At 34.8% G+C, this 12,420-nt stretch overlaps 1 protein-coding gene across 1 annotated transcript in view; it reads right to left on the bottom strand.

Moving 5' to 3' along the window:
* The window catches only part of LOC150084458 (cell adhesion molecule Dscam1-like), a 435,843-nt gene that overhangs the window by 200,806 nt on the left and 222,617 nt on the right, over window positions 1-12,420 (bottom strand). Inside the window, exons 8-13 of the mRNA XM_090376242.1 lie at window positions 7,223-7,630; window positions 5,482-5,643; window positions 5,003-5,290; window positions 3,572-3,691; window positions 1,086-1,262; window positions 360-507 (exon numbers count right to left, since the gene is read on the bottom strand). Coding sequence (XP_090232368.1) covers window positions 360-507; window positions 1,086-1,262; window positions 3,572-3,691; window positions 5,003-5,290; window positions 5,482-5,643; window positions 7,223-7,630 — 1,303 coding nt within the window. The remainder of the gene's footprint in view (window positions 1-359; window positions 508-1,085; window positions 1,263-3,571; window positions 3,692-5,002; window positions 5,291-5,481; window positions 5,644-7,222; window positions 7,631-12,420) is intronic.

Genomic DNA, 12,420 nt, shown 5'->3' with positions numbered 1-12,420 from the left:
TGAGGACATTTCAAAATGAATCAAAGCGGTTACGATTAAAATTATTTTTCCATGCTTAGATAATTATGCATTAAAATAATTAAAGAAAATAAAGTTATTATCCAAACTATATAATTTTATTTTACTCTTAGCTCGTGATGTGTTGATATATATTTTTTCTTTTTTTCTAAGTTTTAATTTGTTCATAATTATCAGCCATGTAACTTTAGGATATAGATAATCACCAACAAGGAAACCTCCATTTTTCCCAAATATTATTCAATTGAATGTGTTAGAAGAGTTGTTGCTTGAATATAAATGCGATTAATTTCATTTTTCACTATTTATGTATGCGCAATTCGTGCATCAATGACACTGACCTCTTTTCCAAGGAGGGGTCTAGCAATTGTTTATCCTTTTCCCATTTCACCATCAGCGGTGGTTCGCCCATTGCTTCGCATTTCAACAAAGCATTCCGACCTTTTGGAACAGTATGGCTGGAGAACGTTGACTTGAAGCTCGGAGGTGCTGGAAGAGAGTTGGTGAAACAGCGTTTAAACCTAATAAAAGTAGTGTATGCTTAAGTTTAATCTTTTATAAACAGTAAATGGTTAAATATATTTAAAGTGATTAATATATAAATTAAATTCAACACCAAATCGCTGTGTTGAATTTGTAGAAATTTGGAAAAACAAATTCTGGCAATTCCATATCTGCAATTCTCCCTGAAAACTGAACTTATTGGTGGAGAACTGATTAAGAACTTTCCAGTGAATTGTCTTTGAAAAGAAGAAAACATTAAAAATTCATTTATTACAATGGACTGATATTAGATGAACATTTCTACTCAGTTTTAATAATCTCCGTATTTAGTAGTTCTCTAAATCTTCCTTCAGAACTGAACAGAAATGAAAATAGATTTTTTTTTTTTGTAAATGGTGGCCTGAATGCACTCTACAGAATCAAAAAAAAAAAAAAAAAAAAAAAAAAACAATTACTAATCTAACTTGTGTATTTGAAATAATAAATATCCGTATTATAATTTTAGAGGAATTTTAAGAAGAAAAGTTTTAAAATAACCAAGAGTGCGAATGTTTAATACCTACTGTGTATGTTTAGAAAAATAACTTTACTGAGGCCAGTTCCAATTCCGTTGTTGGCTTGGCAAAGGTAGTGTCCACCATCTTGTTCCTCCACCTCTTGCAACACAAGGGTACCATTTTCGAATATCTGTTTCCGATAGCTAGATATAATGTCCTGGAAGTCGTCTGGATTTTTATCCTCTAGAGAAAGTATAGCGCCATATAAGACTAGGAAATGAACTTTCAGCATAGTAATCAATTCAGAAAGAAAAAAATACAAATGAATTTTGTAAATTATCAGATGAGCAAAAAAAAAAAAAATTAAATTAATAAAAAAACTGTTACAATGGCAACCCATCACAGAGCTTTGAAAAGATTCATGAATTTTGGAGAGATTTTCAGCGTCTCCATCGCATTCCACATAGCTTTAATTAGATTCGCTACAAAAAAGGTAGGTTGTCGTCGGTTTTACGGGCGTCAGCATATTAGGCCGTTATGCACCAGTGTGTTCCGTTCTCTACAAGCGTGTAAACAGCTACATGAATACATTCTGTAAATATGCCAAAATTTTTGGCCTGTCAATTAATCAAGAGAAATCAAGCTATCTCATCTTTACTCCAAATCGGATGACTTCTGCGATACTGAATCTTTTCTACTTCCGGAATTGGCAGGAAATGTTCCGACTCCCACAGACAGTGCCAAATTCCTAGGAAGTAATCCTTGAAGTGAAACTCACAAACGGCAAACCCAAGCTCAGTATTCCATAGCATTGAGAGACTTCTGGGAAATGAAAATAGATCTGTGCAAAACTCACAATAAATAATAATCAGGAAATACCTTGCAACTTCAGCAGTCTGCTCTCCTATGCCGTGGAAGTTTGGTCTGCCGCACCTCCCACCAGCCTCAGGAAACGATGGAGCCTCATTCTGGATGCTGAAGTGGGCCAACTTGTGGTCTCATCAGATCTACACAACGTCCAAATCTGCACTCTCTCTCCAACCTGCAATACAAGCCCTCCTTCATCTGTGCTCATCCAAGCATGATCACATCAACGTCTGGGACACGGTTGGTTGGCGTTTGCCAGGCCCATACTTCTTTTTCAACTCATGCACGGTACTAAGTACTATAGGTTTTGGTACCTTTCGTGTTTGGGGTTTCCATAAAAAAAAAAAAAAAAAAAAAAAAAAAAAGAGACCTCCGCAACACCCCCATCCTTGTGCTCAAGACTCCAGAGGTTACAGAATTTCAAGAGGCATTTCCCAAATGTGACTCTGGATCCTCAACTCGCTCAACATCGGCATCAACCTGCGGTCTATTGACAAGGCATAACGCGATGACATCTTAGCCTATCTTTCTGTTTGTAAAGGACATTTTGTAAATGCCGGTCCTAGTTTGCCGATGTCATTTTATATTCAGCTCAACTTTTCTTTTTCATTTTAATTACTATTACTTTTTTTTGTTTTATCTTTATTTCTTATTTTATGTAACTTCCCAATGTAGCTTAAATCCGTATCTCTATTTGTTCACTTGTACAGACAATGCATTTTAAGATTCCTCTGACTTTGTGTGTAAGAAATCACTAATGCATACGGTTTATTAATAAAGAATCTTATTATTATTATTATTATTATTATTATCATCATCACGTCAATATGCATCTTATGATGTCTGAAATATTCGAGTTTTCTCACGGTATGAAACCTTTCTTCCTCGGCCTAGGCCTGTGCTTCCCTACCAAATGCCCCATAATACTACCCCGAAGGATGTAATGGTATTGTCAACTTCATATGAAAGGGAGTGTAAACATTTTATCTAATAATCTGAGCTGAAAATCACAGCTGGTAATGTACCTCCAGACTACTCACACCTTGTAGTAACCTCTTGGGATGATTCAATATCATCGAGTGAATTTCTGCTATACTTTCATTGTATATTTGAAAGATTTTGCAGAGGTTGAAAGCCATTATTATTTTAATTTAGCATTTCTTCTTTTATTCTTTTTCTGATAATTCTCTTGAGAAACATCACTACTTTTTGTTCTTTAGACCTTGCGCCATATTTGATAAATGAGCTTCACAAATTGAATACACTAAAGCTAATTAAACAAAAAGACCATTAATTTCTTTCCGTATAGTTAGTGTCAGCATCATGATGAATGATGTTTCTTCATTATTATAGCTGAACGAAGCCACTATTTGATAAAAAAAATCTTTAAAAAAAATAGTGTTAAAACTGAACGAAAGAAATATGTTTACGTACCGCAGTAACACTGCTTATATTTAATTTCATGATTCTAATCTACTGATCATTACAGTTAAATACATGGCAACGTCAGTTTAATTTGATGAAAGGAATATCAGAAATAATCCATTTCGTTATTCATCTCTGATCTCCATCAATTTCTTCTCATAATTCGATAACACAGAATAAATGCTAGGAATTATGAGGTACATATTATCAGATTCGAATATATGTGTGTGTATATATGTCTATTTATTTATTTCTCTCACCTTTCGCCTTTTTCCAATAAATCCTCGGATGTGGGAATCCATCTGCCAAACAGTCCATTGAAACTCTCTGTCCAAGAATTACGAAAGAGTTGGAAGGTTCAATCACCCATCTTGGTGGAACTGTTGATACATTATACTATTATTAAAGTCAGTCATTTTTTAGGAAAAATCGAATATAACTTCATTCATTAAAGGAAAATATATACACTTATAAGTACTTAAGTTAAACTTACACTATAACTCTATTAAATCATGGGTGAATATTCTGCATATAATAAAAACGTGCGCACTGTCTTTCAAGGCAGTGCGCATGCTTATTAAATAAATAATATAGGCTTAAGCTTATCCAATTTATTCATATGCAATTTAATGATAAATTAGAGGCATTAAAAACATAAACGTTACAATCTTATTAACAAATATTCTCGTATTGATGCTGTCTTAGATTTTAGGCTTAGTATTCTTCTATAAGCTTCGTAAAATTTGCATTATTAGAAACTGTTCAAAGCAACAACATATCTCTGGTTCTTTCCCTCCTTTCAGTTTTCCAGATGTCTCCAATATATGCATTATTGTGAGATTGGCATTTTAGTAAATGTAGTAATATACTGTTAAGGGATTGAAAGTATTCTAATGCTTTATTGAAGTGGGCAATATTATTATCGAATGCATTTTGCAGTGGTTAAAAGCTTGAAAACAATTGTTGACTGAAAACAGAAATATATTTTTTTAAAGTTTCATATTAGGTGCATGTCAAATAGGAAATACTTCGTATACTTTGGATTTCTAAGGCAATCGGCTGTAGAGATATAAACTCTGAAAAAAGAAAGAAAACGTGGTTATCGCCCTGAAAAGTGTAGAATATAGTCGTTCGTTAGCGAGCTGAAAAATGTAAAACTTTCTACAAAATAATAGTTTAATAATCGAATTGATTTCGGTGAAATAAGTTACTAGTATTTCGTTATGTTTTTTTTGAATTGCTTATTTAAAAAAAAAAATAACATGTAGGTTAGTGTAAATGCATAATTTTAACATAGCTATCTACCAAAGTAGTTGAATTAATTAAATTGGCATCGTTTTGGTTGTATCTCATATTGTGAATGCCTTCACAACGAGTTGCCATGGTATTGCACTACCTCGAATAAATAACACTTCACCATTGGAGGAGACTATTGTTATTTATTCTCGGCGGATACCGCCACCCAGACGGCACCGTTTCAAAGCTTGTTGGCTTCTCTTCTTGTGAAGACAGTCGCAATATGAGATATAACCAAACGATGCCAATTTAATTAATTAATTCAACTACTTTGGTAGATAGCTATGTTAAAATGATGCATTTGCACTAACCTACATGTTTGTCATTCTACCTCGTAGCATTAGGCCTTTGCCCCTAAATAATTTATAGTCTAAAAAAATAATAATAATAAATACCATTCACAATAAGCGTCGTAGTGCGGTTGACTGCCGAAGCGGAATTCGAGGCAACACAGGTGTAGTTGCCAGTATCCTTAAAGCCAACTTTTCGAAACACGAGAACTGCAGAATCCTCAAAGTTCTGTAATGTGACATCAGTCTCGAGAGGAACTGGATAGCCATTCTTCATCCACAGCACTCGGATTGGCGGGTCTCCTTTTACGACGCTGCACATTAACTTCACTTTCATCAGCTCGGTGGAGTAAACTTTCTCAGGAAGAGGCTGGGGATCAATCATTGGAGCCACTGAAAGAAGAATATTTCGTTACATTTCGCATAGATTCATATTTTTTGTTAATTAATGCTAAACCATCATTTTTGTTTCATGTTAAATGCACTTAAAAATCGTTTAAGAGAATAAGTCATTAATGTGCTTATTAAGAAAATTTTACTCTGTGAAAAGGGAAAATATTAAATGATATATATTTATTTTTTACCTAATACACGAATGCTAAAACTTCCTTTAGCAGTTTGCGTTTTCTCATTCGTTGACATGCAAGTGTATTCCCCTTCGTCCTCTGATCTCTGTATATCTCTTATGATCAGCTTGCCCGCAGCCTCCACTTTCTGTCTGTGGTTCATCGGTAAGGTGGTGCCATCTATGAGAGACATTACAAGTTAAATCGCGTGGAGCTAAATTGAACTTAGAATGTTATTGTAGAGTGCGCTGCATTTTATTTATCTGCTTAGCAATAAATCTGTTAATTAGTTTACACAACAATCAATATGAGTTAAATTCATGCATCACGAATTTCTTTTTATAAAGACACGAGATATTATTAATGGAATTCTACTTTTATTTCAGCATTTATTTACCGATAAATACATAGCTATACATTTGATGAATATATTTCATTAAATATGTAAACACCTTTACTGATTTGATAATGAATTTTAAATATTTATTTTATGTTCAACGGAAAAGTTAATATTATACTTCCTACCAGTATAAGTTTCCGTATAATCGAGCGTAGTACTTTTTTATTCTTAGATATATCCTAATACATTTTTTAAAATTATTTTGAGCTGGACAAACTGTACCCGGGAGTAATTTATTTATGTACAGGGTTGCATACAGACAAACCCTACTAATCAGCCATCATAATTTTCCAATATTTTTCCCCTAACCATAGAGCTCATGTTCGTGTTGGGAGTCTCTTCTTCAAATATGTCAGGATTCATGGTACTCGAAAGCCTCCTCTAGGCGTTTCACTGTAAGTTAGCAGTTTGATGTTTGTTGCTGGTTAGTGGAGCTGATGTTGCTTCTCCATCTCCAACAACTCTTAATGTTCAATTTTACTGCCTATGATTCAAGCAAATTTTCTGTTTCATTTTTGGTCCGCTTCTCTGAGCAGTTCAGATAGGCTGCTAAGACAACCTGTGGGGGGGGGGGGGGGGTTTAAATTATTTACGGGAACTTTGCCGTCAGACACAGATAAGTGGTTTCCACTTGTATAAAGCAATAGTTAAGCCACATCTTGAATACTGTATAAAGGTTTGGAAGACTCGTTTCAGAAGGATGCAGGGCTGCTTTAAAGGGTGCAAAAAACAGCAGCATAATTGGTTGAAAGCACAAAAGGACGTTCTTACTGAGAAGGTAGATTCTGCAAATTGCTGTCTGGAAACTAGGCACCTAAGAGGTCCGAACGAAGTATTTAAGGCTTTAAAATGGTTCAGTACGTTAAATGCGGATGGCATTTTTACTCTTTCTCAGGTGATATGTGCAAAGGAAGGGGTACATTTAAATAAAAAAAAAAAAAAAAAAGGGTTGCATAGAAATATGCCTTCAGCCAAGAGAGTAAAATTACATCCTGAATTAGAATATTTTATGTCAAACAGAGTTTATTTTCATAAACGTTGATAGACAACGATTAGCTTCTGAGCCATTCAAGTATGTCAAATAAAGCGAATAAGTTTTTCATACATTTAAAAGTAAAGGAAAATAAAATTCGTGCTTTGCTGTGCTAACGCTTAAAGTTTGATCTCCCTCCTCTTCCATCTATTTTATTTTGTCCGCTGACTTGGCAATGTCGTACAAACTTTATTTGACTCCACTTGTTGACTTCGACACGATCCGTACTAAGTTATCCCAAGGCACAGATATGGATCTCATTCTGAGCCAAGCAATCAAAGCAAAATGCACTGAGAGTAAAAGAATGAAATATTTACACAACTTACCTCTTTCCCAAGTCACGGAAGCGATTGGATAGCCTGACACAGGGCATCGTATGGAGAAAGTTTCCCCAGCGATCACGGTAACATTCCTCATCGTCCTGATCACCGGAGCGCCATACACATTCACTCGTGCAGCGTGACTTGCCGTCCCAACAGCGTTGTTCGCAACGCACCGGAATTCGCCTCCATCTTCCACTCGAATCTCGGATATATTAACGTAACTAACCACGTGAGCATCTGAGGTTACGAAATCGCCCACCCTAAATCGTAGAGCGTCTGGAATTGGAGCATCGTCTAAATGCCACGTAATCTGCGGTAGAGGGTGCCCAGAAGCGGTGCATTTGAGTGATACGAATGTTCCCGGTTGAACTGCTTCCTCGGGAAAGATATGGATCAGTACGGGGGCGACATCTAGCGGAGGATATAAGAACAGTGAATAATTATTAGTGTTCCCAGAAATATTTATGTAAAGCATCAAAAGGTAGTATAATGTATGCAGATTTATAACAATTGGGAAATAATTGCACAAAGCTACAGACGTCATTAATAGAATTAATAATAAACACTTGTGCAGATGTACAAGTGTTTATTATTTATTACAGACTTCTAATTCCATTACTTAATGGGTATATCAACAAAGCCTAAGCAATGAATGCTTACCAACTGACACTTGAAGTCCCCCTGATATATGAGAATGATGAACTTTGAGGCCTGATGTAGACGAGTACTTCATTCAGGGTGCAGATATCAAATGCTTTTGGATTGGAAAAATTTACGCTCACTTGCCTGCTAAATACGGTTAACGATGGCAAGAATTATAAACTCCTCTGACCTATGTGGTCGTTTCCCTAAGATTGTACCCTAATTCGCAGCTTACGACTTAACTAGAAATAGTTAAGTAGCAAAAAAGTGCTAAAACTCAAACCCAATAAATGTAACATTAAAAATATACTTAGAAATTAAAACAAAAATTATTAATAATCAGCTGAGGAATGTTATTAAATTTAGATGATACATGTACGGAAATAACAGGCCAATTTCAGTAAGTTTTAAAACCTGTAAATGCATGAACATTGAAAAATTGGTTATCCACTATTCGAACAAACTCTTTCTGCTCATTCCTATAAGAAGCGCAGAATGATTTTGAACGCTGAACAACGGTTAGTTAATCAAACCATAATTCTCACTATCAGCATTGATTTAAGGGCACTTGACAGTAGATATAACTTCTAAAAATGTATTTAGAATGTATACGCACTTCCTGCTAAAAAGAAGTGAAACATGCCGTGTTATCTCTGCTAGGACTAGAGGCGCAGATTGTGTTGCTCTGTTAAACCTATATCGAGTATTGATTATGGTGCTTATGTATATGATTCTGCTAATGAAACTGCTCTGAGGTGGATTCATTCTGTTCATAATGCACTCAGAATTTTTTTGGTTAGTTCGCCGTCTGTATATATGAGCTCATGAGCAGAATTATTTCTTCGAAGGAAGATGTTAACAGTTAAATATGCAGCTTAAACCCAAATTGCCTTTTCTCATCCCGTTTGGCCATACATTTTTTATTCAAAAGGTCACCGATTGCAGAAACACACTTAAGGCAAGCAAACCTGCCAGTTTCAGTTAACCTATAACTGGAACTTCCAAATTGCAATCTTCACAAAATACATCAATAATAGATAACCCAGATCCCCTTCATGAGTCTCCCACTAGCAGTTCTGTGGTGATTACCTCTGCAACTGTAGAAAGAGGGTCTCAGCAGACCGAAACAATCGACAATATCATGCAAAAATAAGCTAATTTCTCCCTGCTATATATATATATATATATATATATATATATATGAATTAAGTTTATAGTGGTAAGAGTTTTTAAAGGTAAAATAATGATATACTAGCTTATCAGGTAAACCAAAAACCATGGCGGGTACCCAACGTGACCTGGAAAAAATCAATATATGCCATGACATAAGCAATAAATTACAAACATATATAAAAATACCATTAAAATGTTAATTATGGCAATAAGATACTTTGAAAGGGACTTTTTCTAGGGCTAACCCTTTCAATGTATCAACCATAATTAACGAGCTATCCGTTTCTGTAGTCATCATCCAGCATAACTATGTCCAAATATATGTAAAATAGTAGTAAGTTAGAGCCAAAAGGTAGTGCCGAGAATTAAAATTTTGTTAATTAATCCCAAATTTAGCAGTAAGCTGGCAAGATGACTGTTAGCCCGACGGATAGCCAAAATTTTAAATTAAAATTATAGAAAGAGCTATAATTATTGTTAGGCATATATGCGTAGTTGATAGTAAATGCAGTCACGGTAGTCTAAGCAAAAATAACAGTGGGAGCTATCGCTAACCAAGGCGAACGGAAAAAGGTATAAGAATAGATATAGTACCTCAATCCCCCTCGAATACTCTAATAGTTCATGAGGTATGAAAAGATAGGGATAAGAAAGTGAAAGTTAAACAGCAAAGAAAAAGTAAGATAATTAACATAGGATGTAACTTTATAGTAGGTATCCTTATTAGAATGCGTTAAGATTAAAATAAGAATGCTTACCACTGTATAGCCAAGGTACTAAAAAACCACGTGTATTGGCACGTGTAGCATATATAACTACGATCGTAGCCCCCCTAGGAAATGTAATAGCTAAGTTAAGTGATAAAATAAGTATAATTACATGTAGCGCCCTCTGCAGTTTTTTTAATATCCTGCATAATATTACACATAGAAAAGCCGTCAAATAAGTATTTGTATCTCTCTCGAAGTCATAGTAGAAGTTTACAGAATAAGTTCCTACCCATGGAGCAAATATAGGTACACGTTTTTAATGCGTGTAAGCTATATGCAACTTACTCCATGAGCAGTGCCTACTATTTACATAATTACATATCCAACGAAATTTATCTAAGCCAAAGAAACACCTACGAAAATTTTTTTTTTTTATATATATATATACAAAGGCTATGTTATATTAGCGCCTGTTTAGGACTTTATCTATAATACTCTGTGCGTTAAGGTTATAATTCCCCTTGTTGTTTGCTATCAATATAGCTTTATACAGATATCTTGTAATTATGTGGTGTGGGAAGCAATTATATAATAACTTGGATCTGAATTCGAGTGTATCTATAATATAATCAGTCTGGTTACATATGTAATCTTCTGATGCTTTGTGCGATTAGGATATTGCGATGTATCCTTTTTGAGATATTCGAGTTCCAGTTAGTGAGGTCAATGGTATTAAAATGAAAATCTTTGCGTTTATCATATAGTTTGGTGTGTACGGTATTGTTATCTATCCTTATATCCAAGTCCAGGAAGGTAGCAGATTTGGAATTATTAGTGTTGGTGCGTTCTAATGTTAATTCAGGCGGATAATATTTGATTGCTTCTGTCAGGAAGTCAGGCATATTAAAAACTATCAAATCGTCAATATATCTATATAGAACCATATTGTGTTTAAAATTATATTCGAAGTGGTGTAGGTATAAATTTGCCACTATACAAGAGCTACATGCACCCATTGGTATACCTGTGTGTTGCCTATAAAGATTACTGCCATTAAATATGTAGTTATTGAAGATGCAAAGGTTAAAAAGGTCATCACAGTAGTGTTTCTCACAGGGTAAGATATTTTTGTATTTATCATAATAATCGCAGAACACAGTTTTTAGGCTGTTATGCGGGATGCTAGTAAACAAGTTATTAAAGTCAAATGTATTGATATGTTCTATCGTATTGATGCCAGTGTTGCTATTGATGTAATTTAATACCGGTCTGTTATTGAGAATAATATTTGAATGACCTATGTTATCAAAAATAATTTGAAGTAAATTAACGAGTTTGTGATGCGGAATCTTAGCGTAGCTATCCCTACACGAAGTTATAAATCTAAAACCAGTAGGATTTTTATGAAACTTAGGTATACAGTATATGTATGGGTATATAGTGGTATGGTTAGTAAGCTTTAATTTTTTATGCCAAGCACGTATTTTCTTAGTAATAGCGTTTCGTTTGTCCGTTACTATTTTGTATGTGCTACTATTGTTAAGTTCATTTAGTAATGCTGTAGTGTAAATTTTTTTACATATAATGCTGTAATTATTAGAGGCTTTATCAATAGTAGTAATTATAAACTTATTTTGTATCAGTTTAAGCTTCTGCTTAATTGTATCTATATTAAAAACCTTAGTAGGTGGTAGTTTCTTGCATATGGACTTTATCTGTTTCTTGATGGCCTGAAAGGTGAGCGTAAGCCACTTGTGGAAGGCTTCCAAGGATATGTTATATTTGTAGGATAACTTTAGGCTGAACTTCATTATATCTGAGTGTAGTTGTTTAATGACGGCGTTGGTATTAATATCAGTATTTGGTCGAAATTTAAATCCAAATGATAGAATCTCACGTAGCTCAGGATAGTCTATAATGCTCAAATCTCCGGTGATAATGTGTTTATGGTGTGCGTCCACAAATGTCTGATATTGCGGTAAATGGCAAAAGCAAACCGCCTCAATATCACTATTGACGAGGTTAGTAGCTGCTTTTTTTATAATTACAGACTGTAAGTCCAAACGGTTTATTATAGCTGAATCTGGTGCGTATCTGTGCATTTGTAATAGGCAAATCACTTATACTGTATATACGTTAATGATTTTATCTAGGCAGACATAATCGAATAATGCGTGGCTGAATTTAATGTTGATATATTCATATGTAACCTTAGTTTTTTTATTACTAAAAATAAATTTAATTATGTCTTTAATCAGGAGGTTAAGGTGTAAGTTATATCAAATAAATTTTCTGTTGCAATGAGCCTGATCTCATCAGCAACGCATCTAGAGTGTTGTGCATTGATCTGCATGATTGTAAGTTGGAAGGGGCAGTCTGGTTCGCTGCCTAGCTATGCAGAGAGAGGCACACTGTCCGTCCTTGGTCTCGGGATCGCTTGTACCGCTGGCTGTTCATTATGATTGCCAAACGATGGCATTACCAAGAGACCTGCGGGCCACATATCTGTGTTTAGATATCTTTCTATATTGGGACTTTTGATCTTAATCCGGAAAGAGGAATAGGATGGATGCCTGGTATGGACCTTTATGGGGGTACCGGGTATGTTGAGCTGCTTCAGAAGGTTTTCGATTTGTTCTACTGTTGTTTCCGGGCATAGTCGACTTATAAAAATGC

This window comes from Mastigoproctus giganteus, chromosome 6, assembly GCF_048544385.1.
Source record: "Mastigoproctus giganteus isolate SK-2022 chromosome 6, ASM4854438v1, whole genome shotgun sequence".
Classification (NCBI taxonomy): Eukaryota; Metazoa; Arthropoda; class Arachnida; order Uropygi; family Thelyphonidae; genus Mastigoproctus; species Mastigoproctus giganteus.
This window is presented reverse-complemented; position numbering and strand designations above follow the sequence as displayed.